The following is a 24,510-nucleotide window of genomic DNA, read 5'->3' on the forward strand; positions in this document are numbered from 1 at the left end:
ACACTCTAATTATTACTTTGATTTTCTTTGTTTATAATGCCATACGCTCGTAATATGCAATTCCAAAGGGGAACCGGAGGAAAAAGATGGTGTTGGTTGATGCTTCAAAACGGTGCGTTTTAGAAGCTGGACTGATCCGAGCTGCTTATTTAGGTAATTCTTGGGAGGGTATTTTTTAAGCACTTAGGACTCTGTTTGAGTGTTTGGTGGCTGAGAAACTTAGGAAAATGTAAGAAAAATGAACAAGATTTTGAAGTTGCTTCTTCTATTTTCCTTTTGTCAGCCACCGAACCGGGCCCTAGATTTTACATTGTTTGGAATCCGAGAAAGCACAACAAACCTTCGCTTAACTCAGCTTAGTTCAACTATTTACGTTCGTTGGGGTGAGTTTTCTCACTTTAAGAATCCCAAACTACATCAAACAAAAGATTCAAAATTTTCTTTGCTTCTCAGTTTTCTGAGCAACCAAACGGAGGGTTCTTTTGTCAGAACCGTAATTGCTCTTTGAAGACTTCAGAGTTTCTTCCCCAGCTGACAATTTGCGTGTTTGAGAATGGGCTTTTCTTAAGTTTTCATTTAGGCTCCGTTTGGTTTCCGAGAAACCAGAGAAAAAGAAGAGAAGAAACATTAAGACCTTATGGTTTGTATTGGTTTAACTCCCTTGAGAAAGAAAAGAATCAGCTTAAGAAGATCTCATCTTTCACAGTTTTGGCTCGAGCAATGTTGCGAGTGTTGTATCATTTGGAACTAAACAGAAAGAATCAGTTTTCCTGCCAATAAATTAATTATCTTTTTGCATTTTCAGGTTAGAGATCGACTGATAATTCCAATCTGTGCTAATAGATTGAGAGATCTTTTGCATTTTTTGGATTCTCATTCTCACATTGTTTTCAGGGGACTTGATGCAAAATGGGAAGTCACAGGTGAGAGGGCTTTTGTAGTTAATTTAGTCACTTAATGCATTAATTTGATGTTAGTGATACTTCTTCTCTGATCTGTCCATGTTACATAATATCTTTTGTTTGGGTGCATTTTCTGATCATGTTTTGTGGAAATAGAAAACTTATGCCTGGTTTAGGATAGCATTTGATATGCATATATATGGCTAGAAGTTGACACCATAATTTCAAAAGTGCAGTTTTGGTATTATGAATGTTTAATTATGTATGAAATAACTTCTTGAATAAGCTAAAAAACCCAACCTTTCAAAAAAACATCATCCCAACTTACAAGCTCATGTTTAAGCTATATGCTTTTTAGTAAAATTACTGGAATATGTCTACAAGATTTTGTTGAGCTTTAAAGAGAGTTTTGGCTTTCTAGAAGTCAATCCTAACATGGCCTTAAAAGTGAGTTGTAGCTTTTGGATTTTATGTCAACACGAGAAAGACACTATAGGAGACATTGGTGCAAAATGGTTGTGAAAGATTGAGACACATAATATAGTGTGTGATCAAAACTAAGCAAAACGAATAAATAAATAAAGTTTAGGGACTAACAAAAATTTTAGATCTGGTAGGGCAGTAGGGATGTTGCATCCTGAAGTAAAGACAAGGAGATGAGTTGTAAGGAGTGGCTTGACTCTCTCCAATTTTGTAAAGTTTGGTTGATTCTATTGATGAATTATTTATTTATTTATTGTTACAGTAAGCCCAAGGAGGGTTGTCATACAAATTAGGATATGCAAGGATGATAATAAAAAACTTACTGATTCTAATTCAGCCAATTCAAATATTTCTAATGAAATCTTTGTGCAGTTTAAATATCAGCTAATATATGTTGAATTGTAGTTACTTTTACCTTCTGTAATGTGGAAGGTTGTTTCATTAGAAACTTGTACTAATTTGGCTATAACACTCATATGGATATCATGGAAATAAAAGGAGACTGATGAATTTAATTGATAGGTTTTCTTTGTCAAGGTAGTATTGTGCAAGTCCTTGTATTAGAGTGACTCTAAGTGGGGATTAGTTTAACAAAAACAAGAGAATTAATTAAAAAGATAACAAGGGTATCACTAATTACCAAATGATGAAAGCACACACATAAATACCAAGTTTATGATTATGGAAAAAGAAACGATCAACATAGTAACCACATGCTTAACTGAAACATGTCCTCACCACACTACATATTTATTGTTATACCGTCAACCAACCTTAAGCTTAACCTAACGGCATCTACATATTGGGAACTGGAAATATTATTTCATGTCGATCAGCATCCTTGACAACATTTATGGCGGCTCTGAGAAGGTCCTTGGTAACTCGGTAACCTGTGCTCGTCTTCTTCTTTATAACAGTCAAGAGAACCTGTAAATCATGACATGAGTACACCTTGTTTGAAATAGGATACAAAAGAAAAGAAAATAAAATCAGAATAAAGGATCATGATGCTTTAATGAATTACCCTTATAATCCTTCTCAGAAACTCGTTCTCCTTCTTCAGCTTTGCAATTTCTATTTGTTGTTGAGCATCGTATGCCTGAATAGAAAGAGAACAATAAATAAAATTAAGTTGCTTTGGAAAACTTTGACAAAGCCCATTTCCTCCGGGTGTGATAACTAGCTTTCTGAACAAAAATGGCATTTGACACATCGAGTTAGTAGATCACCCATGTTACATCGAAACTTAATTACTGCAAGGGAGACAAAATTGGTAGGTTTCATAATTTTCAGTTTTAAGAGTTTGCAGCTGCGAATACTCCTTTCCACCTGTTACAATGTCATTCTAAAGTTAAAGTTCCGACCATACCCCCTTTTGGCCAAACCCATATGCTTGAATCTCTTTGCCTACCTAACCCCACCCAGTAATCACTGCCTGAGCCTAGACCCAGAGGGAGGGGGGAAGGGATTGTTAACGCACGCCTATTGGGTTTTATTGAAACAAACAAAACATCCAAATGGATAGGCGATGCCCCCAAAGTAGAATGCAGCAACCATCCCCATTCTCTGCTATAGATTTGAATCAAGGAACCTGCATTTGGGTGTTGCCTGATGCTTATGATAAAGGGTGGTCAGGTTGTTCACAATTTAAGAAATCTATCCAAATTTTGTACAACATGACTTTGGTAGCTATGGAAAAAACAAGCCAAAACCAGTGTTAATATAAGTTGCTTTGAAATGATGCAGAAAAGGAAAGTTTCCCTGGGAAGTGATTGAGCTCTTACCCAGCTGATTGCCAATGAACAGTGGAAAGACAACTTACTAGTTTCCTTGCTCTTGACCTGGCAGCAGATTCTCTGTTCTTTATCATTCTGCGCCTAATCTTCTCAGCAGCGGCTGTTTCTGTGGCATCAGCATCAGCTGTGTTGATGACAGTCTCTGTACTTCCATTTCCAGGACTGAACATGTTAATGAACTGATGGTAAGGGTGTGCCCCCTGAACAGCTTGTTTCTCTGCATTCACTTCATAGGGATTCACCATGCTGAAGCCATTGATGACTTGATGAGGTAGTTCCCTCTGATGCCCGTCTCCAGCCCCTCCATGTCCGACCCCAAAGCCTGCAGATCCCATTGGTTCCAAAACATTGCCAGCTCTGTGAATTGGGAACTGGCTTGATCCTGACCCATTTCCGATGGATAGCGAAGTCTTTTCTTTGTTTCTCAGGCTTTTCATTCTCATCCAATTTTGTAGAGATTCTTGGGCGTTTTCCCAGTTTCCAGAAAGAACAAAATTTGCTGGTTGGATCATGTCTGAAACAAGAGATGATGGGGTTTGAAATTGCTGGGCTCCTTGGAGATGCGCCCCTAAAGACAAAGGGCTGAGTTGAACTGACTTCCCTTCATTGGAATTGGGGAACACAGGAAACATGGTGTCTGGTTTTTGAAGATGCAGACCGAAACTTCAATTCTGGACCTGATATCAGATGAGAAATTGGCAACAAAAACAAGAAATGTAATTGAATTATGATGCATGCAAGAATCTCATTGTCACATTGAAAACAAATGCAAATCCTCTAAAGAAAACAGAATTCTGATATGAGGATGTATATCTCTTCCTAAGATTTATCAGATGAACTATGCTAGTGAATGGTTTTTTTATCTTTTCAAATTCCTTATGAATCAGCAAAACGATAACCAAGCTGTACTACCTTTGAGCTGTACTGTTACAGACCAATTTGGTGCTTCAAGGATGGACTGAATTTCCAAAAACCTTCACCTTCATTGTCAAGTTGTGTTGAGTACTGTATGAAAGCACACAGAGAGAGTATGGACCTGAGAAATATAAGGACACAGAAGATAGACTTGAGAGATATAAGCGACACAGAAGATAGAGGAAGGGAAGAAACTTTATGCCGAGTGGCAGAGATGCTCTGAAAATCAACATGCAAGAGCTCGGCGGAAGTATCAAGGCCAATCAGTTTTACCAAAAAGGAAAAAGGTTGAAACCGATGCTTTCATTGTGAGGTTGTAAGGGTGCAGCAAATAAAGACACTTCAAGCTTATCAGGTAATACTTTTATTACTGTGAGTGCTGCTACGTTTTTAGAATTACTTTCTCTGGTTTGCTTTTGCAAATAGAATGGTGTATAAATGTTTCTTGACTTCACAAATATTATAAAATGCCATTGGATTGATCAAAAAAGCAATTTAAAAGATGTATGTATTCCCAATCTTATTTATCAATTCCCAAAATCTTAGACTGTAAAAGTATAGACCAATTAGCTTTTTTCCCTTCTAAAAAATTGATGTTCTTAAGCCATGATTATGTCTAAAGTATCATTTTTGTGACTTCAACTCAGTGCAGAAGTTCAAAACACTCAAGTCTCCTGATTAGAGCAAGAACATGGATCTTTCTCTTGGTTTCGTTCATTTCGCAGCATTTGTAACCTCCTCTCGAGGCCCCTTATTCTCTGTTCCGTCGCGCGCATGAGGTCTCCTACGACGGCAGGGTTCGCTGGGCACAGGTTTACCACAATATTTTTCTTATCTTATCAAAACACAAACTTTTGGGCACAAAATTGATTGCAAGTTGTATAATTCCTAGTATTTATTCAGTCTAATCTTGTGCATTTTGGTGGATCCCAAATACCACAAACTTTGGCACAACTTTTGCATTCTGATGATGAAAACATTGCTGTGCCATCACGCAATATTAATACATGGACTAAAACCGCCATATGCCCTCTTCTAAAATAAATAGGAAAGTATGGGAAACTAGTGACAGCAAATTGTTTGATTAGGCAATGGCCACAAATTTGCAATAGCAAGCAGAAAAATAGAGGTAGTCGGAAATCTAAAATCAAGCTACTAACAGATGCTCTGAATTTGGTTCTCATTCTCATTCTCATTTGAGTTTCATATTTTCTCTGCACTAAAAAAGAAAGAAGAAACCCCCATTTTAATTTCGGCTTTGTCCTATACATCTCCTCATGAAAAGCAAAGAGAATTTCCAGCAGTGACCAACAGAAGAACTTCTTCAGGTTGAATTGCCTAGCAACTTTTTTCAGGTAATTCTGGTTCTATTATTCTTTTATATTAACTTAACCTTCACTACGATTATAAATTTTAAGTCAATTGTAGGATTTATTCATGCATTTATTATAATTAATGAAGGTACATAATCATGACAGGAACATTTTCTTAGTGATGACATATATGTACTGGGCATAGTTCTAATTTATAGATGATCTCTGCAAATTGAATGCAAATGTTAATTACATGCTATTTATTTTGTAGAAAAAATTAAGGAAAATATTTTCTGTCATCAAGTTGAAGGGGTGATTCTTTGCACCCTTTTTGTTTCGTTGGTTAGAAATAGAAACAGATACGGACATCAAAGTACTCTTTTTTCATCTTTAGATTAAATTTTTGACAATTTATTTGTAATTTTGTGGGAAATTTGGAACATTATTCCAGAATGCTTCTTGCATGGACAAAATGACATATTTGTAATCTTTTACAAAGTTGGGAACACTCCATTGTATATTTTTAGGAGCAGTTTGGGGAACTTATTACTCAGTTTGAAAAAGAACTTTCTGCCAAGAGAACTTTTGTGGCCCATATAAGTTCTCAAAATTTCCATGGAATGTCCAAAAAAACGATCATTCAGTAAGGATTTACCCTGTAGGATTGCAATCTATGGTCCAAAATCACCCTAACAAAGGTTGTTGAGAAAAATAAGACACCTTTTCTTTAAAAAAGGAAGAAGAAGAAAAACAAAAGAAAGAAAGTTACTTCTGAATGTTCATTATTGTTTCATTAAGATAAGAAGAGAATTGGAATTATAGATAGTCGTAAGTATATGAACTTACAAAAAGGTTCTTAAATCAAAAGACCATGAGATAATTTTTAGACAAAAAGTATAAATAGCCAATAAAAATTAAAAAGAAATTCTCAATAACTGTTCACAACTCTGCAAAACTATTGTTGTTTACATATTTTACTCGTTTCTTTAGAACTTTTTTTTTCCCCTTGTTTTTTCCCTTTTAGATTCCATCATTTTTCTTGGAGTTCAATGGTTTATTGTAGGCTTCATCATTTTCTTGAAAGTTGATCAATTTTTCAAGACATTGAGTCTTGCATTCGGACATGCTAGTTCATTTTTTGGAAAAATTTGCTAATGTAAACTACATCTAGTACATTTGTACACCCTAGTTCATTTTTTGCAAATCCTTGGTTCTCTAGACACCTTAATGATAGGGAGTTGGGTATGTTGAATCCTTTTTCTCAAGATTGCAAGATAAGTCAGTGTGGGGGATGTCTTTGATAGAATAATTGGGAAGGAGTTGAAGAAGGGTGCTTTTGCTGTCAAATCTCTCTTCTATGTCTTAAAGCCGAGCTTGTTTCCCTTTCCTTCAGGAATTATTTAGAATTCTTGGGGTGCCACCAAAAGCGAGTTTTTTTTTTTGCTAGGGAAGCTAGTTGGGGAAATGTTTTGATGATATATCAACTCCAAAGAAGAGGTGGTTGTTAGCGAATAGATGTTTTTTTTGTAAAGTTGATGTGGAATCAATTGATCATGTGCTTCTTCATTGTGTCAAGTCAAGGATCCTATGACATTTGTTGTTCTCTTTAGTTGGAGTTCTTTAGGTGCTTCCTTCTGCAGTCAGACAAACTCTTTTAAGTTGGCATGGATCCTTCATAGGGAAAAAATAGAGGAACATTAGGAAGGTTGCCTCTTAATGCATATTTTGAACTTTGCGGAAGTAAAGAAACCATCAAGCGTTTGAAAATAAGGAGATGTTAGATCAAAAGTTGAAATGTTTATTCCTGAGTAACCTCTTAGCTTGGGTGGGGATGTACACAAAGGAAGGCTTAAGGCCTTTGATTGAGTTTGTTGATTGGTTTGGATCTTATTGAGAGAGAGAGAGAAAGTTGTTTTTTGTGTTCTTTTGTTTGGCTTTGCCTTTTTGTGCCCATTCTATACATTCTATGTACTCTAATGTATTCTTTTTTTTTTTTTTTCTATATACATGCATCTTTTATTGCCTATATATATAAACTACATCTTCCAGTTAGTTTTCCTTGTCCTTGATTCAACAGATTTCATCAGCTTCTTGGAAGTGAATAGCTTGTTTTCAAATTTTCATCCTTTTTCTTGCAAGTTGATGGTTTTCTAAAGAAACTATATTTTTCATGTTAGAGTATGATATATATTGTGAGCCCAAATCCTCGTAGCTTACCTTATTAGGAAGCTTAGTTACTCAACATAGTATTAAAGCTATAGTTAAACCTATATATCTGTCCAATTCATATTGTTCACAAATGTGTGATTTCTTTGCAGTTATTGTTGTGGTTATCACGGTGGGTATGGGACTGCACTCAAAGGGTATTAGAGATTTTTTTTTGATAGATAAAGAGGTACATATATTAAAAAGGGCCGCCAAAAAAGCGACCCACTGTGTACAGAACATTTACACCAGCTGCTAAGTGGCAACACCAAAGGCCAAAGCTACAAACATAAATGGCTAATACAATGCCACCCTCAGCGATATCTCAATCAATTGAAGAAAATAATGAGTAGAATGAGCATCATATATACACATCTTAGTTTTTGACAAAAAAAACAAACAAAAGAATTTTTTAGTCTTTGGAGTGCAAGTTCGTCACCATCAAAGGCAATTATATTCCTTGCCTTTCAAACTGTTCAAAAGATGCATAAAGGGCCCACTCTCCAAACCTTCCTAGGCTTTTTGCCCACAAGAGAATCATGCCAACCTAGAAGGATCTCTCTAGAGAAGCACCCAAGACTCCCTAAAAAGAGCGAAAAGGAACTCCCATAAGACCCTTGTCTTTACACAATGCATAAGGAGATGGTCTGTAGATTCTTCCTCAATATGGCATAGAAAATATCTATTTGCTAAAGACCTTCCTCTTTTCTGAACTTGATTTAAGGTTAAAACTTTTCCCCAAGTTGTTTCCCAAGTAAAGAAACCAACTTTAGGTTGCACCCAAGCCTTCCAAATGAAACTCGATGGAAAAGTAATTGACGTCCTTGACTCCAAAGTGGTATAGAGAGACTTAACTATAAACTTGTTCTTTGTCTCTGTCCAAAGCATCCCATCTTCCTCATCCCTGCACACCCTCAACCCATGTAAACTCAACAGAAACCTCTCCACACACTCCACCTCCTAATCATTGAAAGATCTAGAAAAGCAAGGGCTCTACCAACCCCCCTTGAACAAAAGAATTCCAAACATCCTTTACTCACACCTCCTTAGAAATTGCTAAGGTAAATAAGAAAGGGAATAGTTACACAAAGGTGTTGCCCCACACCACTTATCCTTCCAAAACTTGACCCTCCGCCCATTGCCTACCAAGAAAAAGATCCTACTACTCACGAGTTCCTAATCCTTCCTTATGGCTTTCCAAAATCCAACACTATATCCCTTCCTTGCCTCCTAAGAACAACACTCCCCTCCTTTTCCATACTTCCTACTAATAACTTGATTCGAATGGGCCCTCCTTATGTTTGCAAAACGTCAATTCCATTTGCAAAGTGGAGCCTTATTGAGCATAGAGAGACACTTCACACACAATCCCCCTTTCCTTTTGTCTAAGCAAATGGTCTCTCACCTTACTAGATGTGGTTTTTGTGCAAGAGTCTCACCACCCCACAAAAAGTCCTTCTAAATCTACTCTAGCCTCAATCTAATCGACCTTGGGATGCACAACAAGGACATAAAATAAATGGGTAAGCTAGACAATGTGCTTCAAATTAGGGTAATTCTCCCTCCTTTGGACATGTATTGTCTCTTCTATATGGTCAACCTTTTATGAAACCTCTCTTCCACTCCATCCCAAGTTGCCACTGAATTAAACGGGATGCTCAACGGAAGACCCAAATAAGAGGAAGGGAGACTACCCACTCTAAAACCAGAACATCTATATTATCCATACCTCCCATTGGAATTAACTCGCTCTTATCTAAATTTATTTTCAACCTCAAAATAGCCTCAAAACACATAAGCAACCAGTATAAGTAAGTCATTTGATCTTGAGAGCCTTCATAAAAGACAAGAGTGTCATTTGTAACAACAAATGGGAAATTTTAACCCCTTCTCTGCCTTTATCTCTCACCTTACATCTTGACAAAAAACCCCCACTAATTGCCCTCTTTGACAAACAATTGAGAGCCTCCATAGCAACAATAAATAAATAGGGTGGAAGGGGATCCTCCTGTCTCAAGCTTCTAGAGCTTTGAAAAAAGTCAATTGGGGTGCCATTGACCAAAATAGAGAAACTTGCAGTGGAGATTGCTCCTCTTCCTCCACCCAATCCACTTTTCCCTAAAACCCATCTTCTGCAAGACCAAAAGTAAGAAATATCAATCTACATAATCATAAGCTTTCTCTATGTCAAGCTTGCACAAAATGCCACATTCATTACTTTTCAAAATCAAGTCAATGGCCTCAGTAACAATAAGTGAAGCATCCAAAATTTGTCTTTCCTCCACAAAAACATTTTAGGCCTTTGAAACCACTTTTCCTACCACATTTTTAAGTCTACTGGCTAACACCTTGGCTAGCCACTTATATAAACCACCTACCAAGCTAAGTGGCCTAAAATCCCTTTAGTTCCCCCTTTTTTGGAATTAAGACCAAGAAGGTTGCATTCAAGCTCTTAACATCTTAACAAAACTATTGTGCTCAAGGAACTCCCTAAAGAATCTCATCACCTCATTCTTCACAAAATCCCACGAAAACTACCAAAAAAACCATTGGAAAACCATTCAGACCTAGCGCTTTATCTCCACTAAGGCTTGAAAGAGCCCCAAAAACTTCCTCCTCTAAGAGAGGCTCCTCCAGCCTTGCAGCCTCCTAACCTCTCAAACAATAAACCATTAATATTGGGCCTCCAGTTCCCAGAGTCAGAAAACAGGGTTTGAAAGGCTTGGACCACCCCTTCCTTGATTTCAGTCTCCTCAGAGAACCAACAACCATTTATCTTAATTCTGGCCAAGGAGTTTCTTATTCTATGGCGTTAGCCATCTTATGAAAAAACCTAGTGTTTCTGTCCCCTTCCTTGAGCCACACTTCCCTTGATTTCTACCTCCAAAAATTTTTTTCTACAAAGACCCACTTTTTAAATTCCTCCCTAGCTTCCAACTCCTCCAGTGACAAGGTACTGGACTTATCTTTTGTATCCCAAAAGGCCACTTGATTAAGGGTTAAGGCCTTTTTTACTTCTATCTTTCCAAACACTTCTCTATTCTAGTCTTTCAAATTTGACTTCAAGGCTTTCAATTTTGCAGCCAAAATGAAACTTGAGGACCCACTAAAACTATTCCTTTCTCGCTAACTTTTCAACAAGTCCTTGAACCTCCTTCAACCACATGAGCTCAAATATAAAAGGAGTCAGACCTCTCCTCATCCCTCCCTCATCTAGAAGAATAGGAGTGGGACACTGCACAACCCTGCTGAAATGACATTCCCAATCCTTAGACACAATGAAATGATCAAGCCTCGACTTGGACTGATTATGTAGGCCACCCCCCACCGGAAGGATAAATCTCTCAACTCTAAATCCTCAATTACCTCAAAGAACCTCCTCATGGCAGAGGACAGTCTACCTTCTCTATTGCGTTCTCTAGGAAATCTGATCATATTGAAATTGCCAACAACACACCAATGGTCACTCCAAAGGCCATTAATTGCCCCCAACTCTCCCAAAAACCTTCCCTTTCCCCCCTTAGCACTGGGCTATACACCCCTGTAAAGATCCAACAGAAATCATCCTCATAGTTTTTAAACCTGCACGAGATCGAGAATTTACCCACTTCCATCCCAACCAATTGGAGCACCCTATTATCCCAAAACACCAGAACTCTGCCTACAGCATCCCTCGAGTTCACAACTCTATACTCTAAGCATCTACCCACTCCTAGACTAGATTCACCTTTTGAGACTTGATCAAAGCTTTAATAACCTTCCTTTTGTCCCTGTCATTGGCCCCTTGAACATTCCATGAAAGAATTCATAAATTCATTTAGAACCTGAAACACTGCCATCACAGTCCCCTCCTGCTCCGAGAAAGTTCACTGAGCACTCAAGCTTTCTCAACTCCCTTTCTAACCTTGAAGACCCCGTGTTTTTCCTCCTACCAATCACTTTCCCTTTCTACTCTTTTTTGCCTTTCATCCTTGTAAGCAATTTCAGAATCTCCCACTTGAATCCCTCAATAGGCATGCCTAGGAACTAGCCAAACTTTGCCAAACAATTGGAGGACCAGCATTCTGAGTCCCCTTCCTCAACATCTAAATGCCCTCCTCCCGTCTCCCTTGCTGACAAAGACCCATCTACTTCCTCAACCACCCTAAGCTCCAAACTAGCCAAAGCACCTAAACTCATCCCATCGGCCAAAAGTACCCTCAATGGGTCAAGGGTTGGCTTCCCTTCCAAATTACTTTTGCCCAAACAAACACCGGATCTCCTATTGGCAGCAACCAAGGTCCTCTCCAACAAAGAGGAAGAAGAACAAACCACCCCCCCCCACCCCCCAAGAAATGGGGTACCTGGAAACCTCCTCCAGGGGTTTGTCAGTGAGTACTAAACATCGGATTGTGGGTGACCGTTCTGCAAACATTGTGCTTCTCACACAACCATCGTAGTGCTCCTCATCTGCCCACCTCGTCTCTGTGAACAAGAACTCTCCAAAAGCCCTAATATCAAGGGGTATTAGAGCATGATATACATTGTAGGTCCAAATCCTAACTTCAGCTTTCAGAAAAATCGGTTACCCAACATTGCATATATACATGCTAGTTCATCTTATGCAAAAATTTCCTAATTTATGTTACACATCACTGGGCAATTTTCCTTTTTCATGATTCAACCAAAAAATCATAAAACTCATTGATGTCTAGTTCTTCATTTCAAGTTGATATATGAAAGTGTATGCCATACTTTATTTTGTGGCACTAGCATTATCTTGTGTATATAGAACATATGGTAAAAGGTTTTATACTAGGTCGTTCATTTTTCTAACATCTTCAAGTCTCTCAAGCCAGGGAGGAGACCGGACATCGATGAAAAGCCTCGTATGTACTAGTTATCTATGCCTAAAGTAGATATAGCTGAGATTCAGAGGAAATCATCTTCCTTAATGTCACCACCCCAAAGCTGCTCTGTGAAACACCACAAGAGACGTGGCCAGGCCTGCAGTGACTCCAGCTCTAGCCTCTCAAGCCTCAGTTCTGGGTGCTAAACCAGAGGCCGTTCCTGACACAATTGAAAGCTCAGTAGCTCCAACTTTTAGTTAAGCATCATTCACACTAAAGGAGTTGAATGAATGAATATCAATGGTTTATGATTTGGTTGGTGTCATGTTTTATAGTTGTTTTCAAAGACCGAAGGGTGTGAAGGAAATCCTTCTTACCTCTGAAAATGTTCATCTCGGGATGTTTTACATATTGTATGGAGCTTCTTTTGTTGTACAAGAATTTGTACGTAAGCATTTCATTCATTATTTTTTGAACTTTGTTACAATATTGGTTGCCATTTATTATAGTTTTTGTTTGCTGAAGAGCTCCCAAGTCTTTAAAGTGATTTTCAGTGCATTTGTCTATTTCTTGGTGTAACAATATTATTTGATTTTCTCATGTCATATGCTATAGGTTTCTATTATGATTCACATTTTAATTTTCAGATTTAAATCTATGGAAGAATGGTTTAAATTTTCAGATAACTAATATATGGCTTATATATAGTATTTATTCTAACAATGTGGGAACTATCAAAGGTTTCCTAGAATTCCAATGATACCTTTAAATAGATGATGGTCTCCTTTGACTAAGATATCAAGCAATTTAAGAGATTCCAAGCTCTATAAAATATTGATGAAGCAAACCATAGAGAAAGGGCAAATCTAAGAGAACAGAGAGCTCCCAGATGAAGTTTACACTCACAAGTCATCTAGCGTCACATGGGAGTCTATATCCTTCTAAGGGGAGGAAATGGAGATTCTTGCTAGCTGCCATCTCACAATATTAATAGATGGATGAAAACCACCAGTGACCACCTCCAAAATAAACAGAAAAGTAGGGAAAACTAGTGGTGGCAAATTGTTTGATTAAGTAATGACCACAAATTTGCAACAGCAAGCAGAAAATAGAGGTAGTTGGAAATCTAAAATTAAGCTACTGACAGCATCTCTGAATTTGGTTCATATTCTCATTTGAATCTCATATTTCTATGCACTTAAAAAGAAAAGAAGAAACCCCATTTTAATTTGGGCTCTCTCCCATTCATCTCCTCAGGAGACCATCCGAAGACCTTTGGGTTGAATTGCCTTGCAACTTTTTTCAGGTGACCACCTGCCTCTGCTACTCTTTTGCATTCACTTAACCTTTGCTGCATTTTTAAAGATTCAAATCAATCGTAGAATTAGTGAAAAGATTAATTTCATTGACATCCTCTGAAGTTTTGGTAGATACATGTAGCCATATTTGAAATGAGTCTTCTTTCTTCGTCTTAAAATTAAATTTTGTTTTTTAATTTAAAAAAAAAAAAAAACAAATTTAGAATACTTTGGAAGAATATCTTTGAGTTATTTTAAGGTGTTTTTCTGATGTCGCCAAGTCTCTCTCGAGCAGGGGGAGACGAGACATTGATCAATGGAAGAAAAGCCTGCTAGACGTAAGTTATCAATACCTAAAATAAATATAGCTGAGATCAAGAAGCAGTCACCTTCCCCACTGTCACCGACTGCCCAAAGTTGCACTGCAAAGCCATCTAGTGCCAGGGCCAATTGCCTTTGCTCGCCCACAACCCATGTCGGATCTTTCAGGTGTCGCCACCACAGGAGCCGTAGCCATAGCCGCAGTGACTCCAGCTCTAGCCTCTCCAGCCTCTCTGAACTGGGCAGTAAACCAGACACCATCACCGACACCATTGAAGCTCAGTAGCTCCAACTTTTTGCAACATATGGTTTGAATAAACATTTATGGATTATGGTTTGGTCTTATGTCTATAGTTGTTCCTAATATTCGAAGTGTGTGAAAGATTCTTCTCACCCCTGAAAAACCAAAATGTTCATTTCAGGGGCCTTTAAGTTTCGTATGGAACTTATTTTGTTGTGCAAGAATTTGTATGCAAGTATTTGATTGATTATTTTTTGAAATTTATTCAAGTGTTTGGTTGCTAACGGATTGAATATTATTGGATTATTAGGGTTCATATTAATTATTACAAGCTAATAATTGAATTATTTTAATTAATATATTTTTAAAAAAATTAAATTTTGATTATTAACAACTTTTTAAGAAAACAACCTCACATATTCCTAATAACAATTTTTATTTTTATTTTTTAATTCTTACTTAAGATATCTACATAAACTTTTATTTTAAAATCACATGATAAATTATTTTTGTTTAATGGCATATTTATAATACTAAAATTACCCTTTCAAATACACCCTCACATTTCTTTTAAAATCAAAAGCAAAAATGTGATCAGATTAATAAGGTAGTGTTTGATGCCGAAAAATATTAAGAAAAATAATTTTTTTTATATGTAAGTATCTTATGAAAAATATCAAAAATATATATATATATATATATATATAATTAAAACTAGTTAAAATTTTGTTTATTTTTAAATTATTTAATCTTTACATAAAATAGTTAAAATAAGTAAAATGAGTTTAAAATAACATATAAAAATAATTTTTTTATTTTTATTTTAAATATACTTTGTATTTTTCTTCACTTATTCTTCTTTGTTTTCTTTTCTTTGTATTTTTCCTCAAAATTTTTAGGAAGGCTTAAATATATTGTGATGGAAAGTAATGTTAAATTTTTTCATAAAAACCTTTTTTATCTTATAAAAGAATATATTTCATATTTAATAATTTTCTTATAGTGATAATATTACTCTTTAAATTTTTTGACACTTTTAATAGTGATTTTGAGAAAAAGGTTAAAAGAGTTTATTTGATAATGATTCTATAAAGCACTTTTAACTTAAAAAATGTTTTTGAAAAAAAAAAATTAGGGTGTCTAACAAAATTTAAGAAATGCTTTCAAATATTTGAAAAATCATTTATAATGTTTTTTAAGGAAACATCTTACAAGTGATTTTTCTAAAAATATTTTAAAATAAAACATTTTCATTAAAAACACTTCGAGTAAAAGTATTATCAAATACTAAAAGTGTGTTTGACAATGATTTTAAAAAATATTTCTAATATTTTTAATACTTAAATGATAAAATTTTTCAAGTGTTAAAAATGTTGAAAGTATTTCCTAAAATTATTGTCAAATGAGTTCTAATAGTGATTTTTTAAAATGTTTTTAGTATTTTTTAATACTTGAAAGATAAAAAAATTTAAAATATTAAAAAGTTAAAAACGCTTTCTAGAATCACTATCAAATGGATTCTAAAAGCGTTTTTTAACTATTGAAAGCAAAATCAAGTGTTTGACAAACTTGTGAAATCTAGAAATCACTTTTAAAAATTCAAAAAATCACTTAAAGTGATTTCTGAATTACTATTTGATAGTTAAAAAAATATTATTTTATTATATAATATTTTATTAAAACATAATCCAATAATTAATTAATTATAAATAATAAAAGATTTTTTTCTAGAAGTGTTTTCAATACAAACGTTAATCCCTATAATCGTTTTAATCAAAATCACTTTAATTTCTTCCAACGATACACAAGGCATTTGGACAATTATTTATGTTAAAAAATAAATCAAATTTTATTATTAGAGCCTGGACCGGAACCGGGCCGGGATGGGCCGGGCTAGGGTAGGCCCAGACACCGGCCCAGGGATTTTATAATAAATATATATTCCCTTTGCTTTGAGAGAAATGTAAAGGGTTGCTTCCCACAAGTCGGTTTCGGAGGGAAAGGACATTAAACGACGTCGTCGCCTCATCTTCATCTTCATCTTCTTTTCTCCATACATCAGCCAGGTAACCCTAACCCTAACCCTGGATACCCCTTTTTATGCTTCTCCTTCATTTGATGAATGTCATAATAAATGGAATTAAAAGTTCGATTTTATTTTTTGGGCGTTGAATTTGGTGAAAATTGCTTTCCGTCGATTTGAATCGAATGGTGGTGGCTTGATAATTGGTTCTTTTTTTTTTTTTACATCTTATTGTACTTCAAAAGATAAGATTTTGAATTTTGGTTTCGATTGGACTGGAAAATTTTCTTCGTTAAGTCTTTCTAAATTCGTCTCGTTAGGTTAAGAATTACCAACAATTCACTGGATAGACTACATTTTTTTACATGTCGTTTTTATTTTCCTTTTTTTTTATAAATATATTTCAATTTTAAGAAATTATTTTCGAAAAAGCATGGTTCCCAATGTTTCACAACACATAACATGCGAAAATCTGGTATATCAGTTATTGCAGCCTTGCAGGGCGACGATACTATTAGATAAGTACCAATTTTTGTTTGTTTCTATTTATTCAAGCTCTCTTTTTTTTTTGTGTGTGTGTGTTATGATTTATTTTCTTTTTGTTTTTCTTTTTCTCCAAATGTTAATTTAGATTTTTTTTTCTTTTTGTGGCACTGAATATGTTGCCAGGACTTCTATTTTTCCATTTTCTATTTCCTTCTTTTTAATATATAAAGCTTCGGGTTTATACATGTTTTAATTTTGCTCGGTTGTGATGTGCTTGTTATTTTGAAGTTATGGTTTTAATGGAAATGGTTTAATTTACAGGAAATATCTGCATTCCCCAGAAGATGTCTTCATTGACCGCAAGTGCCATTGCTATCCCGGCAAAAAGACCACCAGGTATATTGATATACATATCTAAATTGTTATAGTTTAGTTCGTTTGAGTTATCATTCTTGTACGGAACACATATAGAGCAGAACTCCATTTACATGAGACTTTGAAATGAGTGAAGTAGCTATGTGATTACCTATTATCATTTAGTGGTTAGAAGTGCATTAAGATGCTTTTCTTGCTTCTTGTTTTATGTTCTAAATGAGTGAAGTAAGGTATGTGATTACCTATATCATTAGAAGTGATTAAGATACTTTTGTAACTTGTTGATTTATATTTGAAATTAGTCATTTAGAAGTGGCTATGTGATAACCCATTATTGCCAGTCATTAGAAGTGCATTAAGATGCTTTTCTTGCTTCTGCTTTTATGTTCTAAATAAGTAGGCAAGTGATTACCTACTATCATTAGACGTTGATTAAGATACTTTTGTAACTTTTTGATTTATACTTGAAATTAGTGAAGTATCCATGTTGGGCACATTACGTTAGATGGATACTTCATTTTAACTTGGGGGGAATGGTGCAGCAGGAAAAAAAAGGGGATACTGCAACGATCATTTGTTTCCCCATATCCTGAGATTCAGAGAACAAACAAGTTTGGCACTTAGAAACACTCCTGCACATGGGCTTCGTGAATAGTTCTATTTAAAATGTTAACTCCATAAGTTTTCATGCTTTTGATCTATCTGTGCTCCTTTTATGATGTAGATGAAGAATATGTGCCTGTTTCCACCGACATGTGATTCTATTAGCTAGTTGATATTTAGATTGCGCAAGTTGAGAGGGTGTTTAGGATGCCCATATTTCAAATAGAGAATTCCTTAATGGCACATCTTTGTTTTTGTGCATTCTTTGGAATCTAATTCTATTCAGTTCTGGTCCAGAATGTTCTGCAGATATTGATTTTGACTAATAGTATTAAATTGTGGCAAGTTAAAAAGAAAATTTATGCTGCTGATTTGTGGTAGCTTCTTCTTTCTTGAAATCAGAAGGTGAATGCAGGGGCCAAATTAAGATTCTTGGACCTGTCCCAGTAGGGCTTTACAGACAGTCGCTTTCTTTCGGTGGAACACAAGCTATTTCTCCAGTAGTGCTTTACAGACAGTCGCTTTCTTTTGGTAGAACACAAGCTATTGCTCATACTCGAAAGCAGTCTGCTTCTCTCATATGCGCTTCTGCCCTGGTAAGTTTATTTTTGTGTGTTTCCTGTTAGCTGTGTATGCCCTTTCAGAAAATTGTTAATACTTTCATTTTATTATAATTCAATAAGCTATGAGATATTGTTCTTCTGGGATTACTCTGATCTATATTTTCTATAAAGCGTAATTCTAAGATTTATTCATTTATATTTTTTTGCATTAAAGAATAAGATTGCCATTCATAGTCCTTGAGGTCTTCAATTCCGCAGTTTGGAGTTGAACATGATTATTACCTCAATCTAATGTCACTTGAGTCAAATTTTATATCCTTGTCATAGGGTGGTATGGGAATCTGTCAATCAAAAAATCTAATTTAGATGTTATATACATTCTCATATCTCTTTTTATGTTTCATTTGTATGGGCATTCTTTTGTGTATTTTCCAAGTAACCGTGTTTTGTGGGTAGCAGTGGAAGTGCAAAAAGCCATCATGATATAAATAACACAGGGACTCTACATGTTATTTTTCCACAGATGCTTGTAATCTAGTGTTGATAAACAAATGGGATTTTAATAAGGTCTTAATGTGGCTTTATCTCATTTGCAGAATGCTAGATGTGGTGCAGAACAAACCCAAACCGTTACACGCGAATCGTCAACAATTACCATTGCTCCTACTCAAGGTAGGTATCTTAAAATCACTACCCTGTTAGTGCACTGCATGTGATAATCGTTTATGACATTTGCTTAATTTTTCCTTAAATTCTGCTCGATGTTTGATTGTAAATCTATCTTGTCCATCTTGGTCTCATAGAAAGCTTCACCTAAGATAGCTCCATGACTTGTAGAATCCTTGGGCTCTTTAGTCTGGAGGTAGGATTTTGTTTTTGATGGATGGTTTGAGCTAGGGAACTAATTTCTCCCATTAAATATTTTCTTCCGATAAAAAGGTAGTGATATTTGAGCTAACTGGACCAAGACATTCTTTTGAATCAATATTTAAGTACTCCAACTCATCCAAGTAAATATATCTCATGTTCAACCACAAACTTAACAACCCAATAGCAGTAAAAGAATGTTGCTATGGTGCATGGGTAATCTTGCTTACCTCAAACCTTTTATTTCAAAATATTTTTTTGTAGCTTTAAGAAAGCTTGTGCTCTATTTTCTTTGATTAAATGACATCACCAGTAGAAAATTTACCTCTTCTACAGTATGTATTCTGAGTTTGTCCTTAAACCGTTTAAAATGACAATGCTCAATGTGGTGTACAGCACATTCTGATTAGGGTTCACTTCTCTCTCCATTGTTGTCATTCACAAGGTTCATGGAAATATACTATTTTCTAATTACCTTAGTTTTCAATCTGGATACTCTTCGTTTAAGTGGCATGCTACCTGCTGCTTAGAAAAGCTTGAGATATCATTTATAAATGTGTGCCAAGATTCACAAAATGCTCTCTTTACATCGTCTATGCTTTGAACCTTCTCATTGTACAACTGAGTTTCATAATTGAATGTTTTGTTCTCCTTGGGTTGTTCTGCATCTTTTGTGCGGCTTCTTTTATAACAAATCATTTAATTGCATATTCCTTCATTTTATTTTTATTTTTTCCTTTTATTCTTGATAAATTTGATATCATTTTCCTTTCAGTTCGATTTATGTTCTTTATTTTTAATTAATATTTCAACTTCCAAGATCCATCTGAGTGATTGGGTGCTTATTTTACATGTTCTTTAGCTTTCATCACCTAGCACCCACATGTAATCAATCATCCATACAAAAGCATATTGGAAGTTGTGATTTGAGGGGCTCGGCTTATAATGTTTAATGAATTCCAGGTAAGGAAAAGTCACCAGAACTTGATGACGGTGGGACTGGATTTCCACCCCGTGACGATGGTGATGGAGGTGGTGGTGGAGGGGGCGGGGGAGGCGGCTGGGCCGGAGGTTTCTTCTTTTTTGGCTTTCTTGCTTTTCTAGGCTTCTTGAAGGACAAGGAAAGTGAAGGGCCATATCGGGATGAGAGATGAAGATGAGAGAGAACAATGTGTGGGAAATCAATAAATTTGGAGGCTCCAACTTCATTCATATTGTACTTTTATATTGTTTTTTTTTTTTTGGCTGTATTCTTTTTTAGCGCAAAAATAGTAACTAACTTTAAAACGGTTCCATGGTGTTGTAAGCCTGTAACCACCCTCACAAAAATAAATAAATAAATTAATTAATTAATAATAATAATAATAAAGAGAGAAAATTATGGCTATTCCAGTAAAATTGGTGGAACTATACAAGTTAACATATGGGTTCTATCGGAGAAGGTCTCATGGTTTTTAATCAATCCGATAATCCAACCATGTTAGCTTTAATTAAACCGAAACTGATTAGAACCCAATCGATTTATCTATCGACCAAACTAATTTAACATTAATTCAGTTTGTCCATAGAATTTTGAAAAAATGATAGCCCAAAATACTTATTTTCACACTAAATGATTACAAATAAATTACATGATATCTAATTTAAAATATAGAACATAGAAAAATCCAAGATAAAACATCATCACATGCTTAGATTATTGATTAGTTCATTAGGGCAGTGGGTGGGGGACCGTGGGTGACAACATTCCAAGTTGCTAGGTTAGTGAATAGTGGGACACTCCTTTGCCCAAAGGTTTAAAAAAGAACTTGTGGCTTTACATTATAGGTGGTTCGGATCACACCGGTTTCAAATATTGGTAATAAGCAAATTAATTGGGATTTTCATTTTTTTTAATATTAAATGAAGTAAAAAAAAATTGAAAATTTTGCAAAATTTGATATGGTTTGCTTGGATTTGGTTTACTTTTTTTGGGTCCATTATTTTGCATATCCTTAATTCAAAGGTTTTTAAAACTTTTGCGCATTTTTAAAGCAGGTCTTAAAGTATTTTCAAATCTTGAAGCTTTTTTAAGATTATGTTGGTTTTCGAAAAATTTGAGGAAAAGAAATTAGAGAAAAAAGTAGAATGAAAGAAGAGATTAAAGAAAATTAAAATTTGATTTAAAGGGATTAAAATATTTTTATATGTTACTTCAAGTTTATTTCATTTATTTTAATTTTTTGATATAAAAATTAAATAATTAGAAAATATATACGATTTTAACTAATTTCATTATATGTGATTTTATTTTGTATTTTCTATAGTAAAATAAAATATGAGAATAATTTTGTTTGACATTTTTTTTTTCTTTCCTTGGTATTTTTTAGCAATGAAATATAATCTAAAGAATTTATAAATGATATATCTAAGACTTCAAATATTTTTTGAATCTTTTAATGGAGATTTTGGAGTGTCTATGGATCTTCAAAGTTTTTCTAAAAAAATCTTCAAATTGTTAAAAACATCTAGGTTTTTTTAGGTTGTTTATAACTTTTCTTTGTAATAAGTGGGCAATGGAAGTGTGCCACATGTTACATTATTGATTTTATTATATAAACTCTTTTAATTCTAGGTTTTAAAAGAAGAGGATAAAACGTCAGGAAAGAGATTAATCTCTCATCTTGAAAGTCTTTAATAAAGTTGTAGTTTTTTTTTTCCATCTTTCTATTTTATTTTCGTGGCAACCGAACATGAGTTGTGAGGAGAAATCTTCCACCATGTTTAGCTAACTTGATTGATCCAAAGATGCTAACATGAAAGTGAAGAATTCAAAGGAGGAGTGGCAAGAATCGATAACATATTGAATGGTTTGATTTTGTTTTTCAAGTTTTAATTGGTAGGAATAAATCCTCTATGTTAGATCACCTTATATAAATTATAGAAGATTTTTATCAAGATACGAATGATTCTTAGGAAGTCCTTGATCACTAGTTATCATAATTTGATCATATTGTTAACAAATCTAAAGGTCAAATATAAAAAGATGGATATGAGATTTTGATTGAATAAAATTAAAAATCAAAATTAACTACACATCTAATTGGTTTAAGAATTATAGCAATGAGATTAACAATTGGTTGGGTTACAAATTATGAATATTTAGTCCTATCCTTGTGAGTTACATTAGAGAATGATACAATAAATTATTACTCAAAACTAGTGATTTTTGGTAATTCTTGATCATTAATTATCGTAGTCTTCCTTATCATTATATGCCTTAAAACAAAATTACAAGGAGTATGAAATGCTAAAAAGTTAAATCTTAAATCAATAATTAATTTCATTCACTTGATGATTTTAGGAATATGTTTTTTTTAAAAGGAAGAACCTAAGTTTCAGATGCAATATTAGTTTTAATATTCAATTCGGCTAAACGTTGGATTTTATAATGTTCTTTCTCTCTCTAAGGATTTGACATTAGATTGTGAAACTTTTCGGAATATTATTTATTTTGTTTGATTTATTTCATTAAATATTTTAGGAAATCTTTATTCATATTCGATCTTTATTTATTTAATTTAGGATTTCAATATATTTAGTAAATAATTAATCCCTTTAATTTTGAAACATTAAAACTTATTCAAAGGATGACAAACTAGAATACTACAAAGTTATGGTAACTCTATATCTGTTTTTTCTTAGCTAAAATTACCACGTATTTAAGCTTTAATATTTTATTTACAATAGAGATTTAAAGTCAATATCATGGTGCATTTATTGAGAATATTTATTACTACCGACTTCCATCAACAATGACCCAAACTATAGAGAATATATGATCATTCTAAGATCTCACATGTATGTTAAAGTTAGTAGTAACTTTGACATAAACTCAATATTCTCTCAAGGTTGAGAGACACTACAACATAGTAACTTGATGAAGTCATGACCACCTAATAACCTTACATCATGTCTCACTATAAGTCTTGTCCAATATGTTACTATACACACCAATGCACTAACCAAGGAAGCCTCATCCTAATGGCTAAGAAAAACTATCCTTCTAACTAAGAGATAATACATTAAAACTTCAAATAGATTGCTTAAGTCTATGAACCAACTGTGAACAAATCATCAATTTGTAAGGAAGTCATGACTTGAATCTTTCATGTAACTCCTAATACACCCAAGTCATGTACAATGCAAGATATGTATACCAAAATGCTCATAAGATATAATATATGAAATAAGAATAGATAAAAGTATAACTGGAACTTTATTAAATAATCAATAAACTTTAAACTTGTTACAACATGTCATACTTTTAAGAGTCTTATCCTAATGTCTACCTGGGCTATTTAATTAATTGGAGGTCATCTAATGGTTGAATTAATTAAATATGACCTAATGGGTTGGATTAAGTAACTTAAACCCATATGATAAACCTTAATCACTTAAGTCCACTAGTAGTCTATATAAACCCTTTTAGGATTAGACATTTTTTTTTATCTTCCATTTTCTAGAGAAAAAACACTAGCACTCATCCTTTTAAGGTGAAAAAGAAGCCAACACTTCTCTCTATTATAAGATCCAAAAGGAACATTTTGTCTTCAAGGTACTCTTCATCAACTTGAATTTTTTTTTATGAATATCCAATCTAAGGTATGTCCTAAAACACCCTCAAAATGTAAAATTTTAAACTTGATATATATTTCAATTGCATCTAGGATTTAGTAGCATGCCATCTTCTTTTGATCTAACAAAAAATGTATAAATTGGTCTAAGTGATCATTTATGTCATCATATAAATTGAAATTTAACATGATAAAGTAACTAGGTGGTTTGTGATATAAAAATGCATAATTTGATTGAAGTTATTGTTAGCGTTGTCATATAAATTGAACTTCAACCTAAAGTGCCAAGGTGGTTCATATTGCAATATATTTGGGGTAACACAAGTTGAAACAACGTTGCTACAAGCTTGAACCATTGTTGAGATATAGCCCTTAGACTTGTCTAAGTCCTTTACATATTGAAGAATAACACTTTATCGTTGATTCGTGGTAGGAGTTGTGAGATATAGGACTAGGCTTTTGATAAGTGTTATGGTTCTATGGATTTATGATCAAATTGTATTTATAGATGAGAGAAATTATACAAAAATTCTATTGCAATAAACCATGGAGGGAATATCTCACCAGGGGGAGGGGATACTTCAAGTGAATAGTAACACATGATGTTAGGTCGCTTCTTCAACTTTTCACATTTGCTCTCTATGTTGGAGCTTTATGATCCATCTACTAACGAT

The 24,510-nt window shown here is 34.3% G+C and overlaps 2 protein-coding genes and 1 long non-coding RNA gene across 8 annotated transcripts; 2 read left to right on the top strand and 1 right to left on the bottom strand.

Annotated features, from left to right (window-relative positions):
• The first annotated feature begins 176 nt into the window (after window positions 1-176).
• LOC117909354 lies at window positions 177-12,967 on the top strand. 5 transcript variants are annotated; one of them, XR_004650340.1, is made up of 5 exons: window positions 177-383; window positions 454-923; window positions 3,132-4,451; window positions 4,744-5,451; window positions 12,453-12,967. It is a non-coding gene; the product is annotated as an uncharacterized LOC117909354 (long non-coding RNA). The 5 variants fall into 5 exon arrangements; XR_004650339.1 differs by having other exon boundaries at window positions 178-383; window positions 806-923; XR_004650342.1 differs by having other exon boundaries at window positions 178-923; window positions 12,449-12,967.
• Window positions 2,039-3,830, bottom strand: LOC117909353 (bZIP transcription factor ABI5 homolog). The gene is made up of 3 exons (XM_034823364.1): window positions 3,208-3,830; window positions 2,410-2,484; window positions 2,039-2,312 (listed from the first exon to the last, which is right to left on the bottom strand). The coding sequence occupies exons 1-3, from the start codon at window positions 3,811-3,813 to the stop codon at window positions 2,181-2,183; spliced, it is 813 nt and encodes a 270-aa protein (XP_034679255.1). The 5' UTR covers window positions 3,814-3,830; the 3' UTR covers window positions 2,039-2,180.
• Window positions 12,968-16,277: 3,310 nt separating the features above from the next.
• LOC117908561 (protein FERTILITY RESTORER RF2, mitochondrial-like) lies at window positions 16,278-20,519 on the top strand. 2 transcript variants are annotated; one of them, XM_034822206.1, is made up of 5 exons: window positions 16,278-16,369; window positions 17,134-17,208; window positions 18,193-18,386; window positions 18,950-19,025; window positions 20,184-20,519. In XM_034822206.1, exons 2-5 carry the CDS (start codon window positions 17,157-17,159, stop codon window positions 20,372-20,374), a joined length of 513 nt encoding a protein of 170 aa, XP_034678097.1. In that variant the 5' UTR covers window positions 16,278-16,369; window positions 17,134-17,156; the 3' UTR covers window positions 20,375-20,519. The 2 variants fall into 2 exon arrangements, with proteins under 2 accessions (XP_034678097.1, XP_034678099.1); XM_034822208.1 differs by having other exon boundaries at window positions 18,196-18,386.
• Window positions 20,520-24,510: the final 3,991 nt, after the last annotated feature.

This window comes from Vitis riparia, chromosome 19, assembly GCF_004353265.1.
Source record: "Vitis riparia cultivar Riparia Gloire de Montpellier isolate 1030 chromosome 19, EGFV_Vit.rip_1.0, whole genome shotgun sequence".
NCBI lineage: Eukaryota > Viridiplantae > Streptophyta > Magnoliopsida > Vitales > Vitaceae > Vitis > Vitis riparia.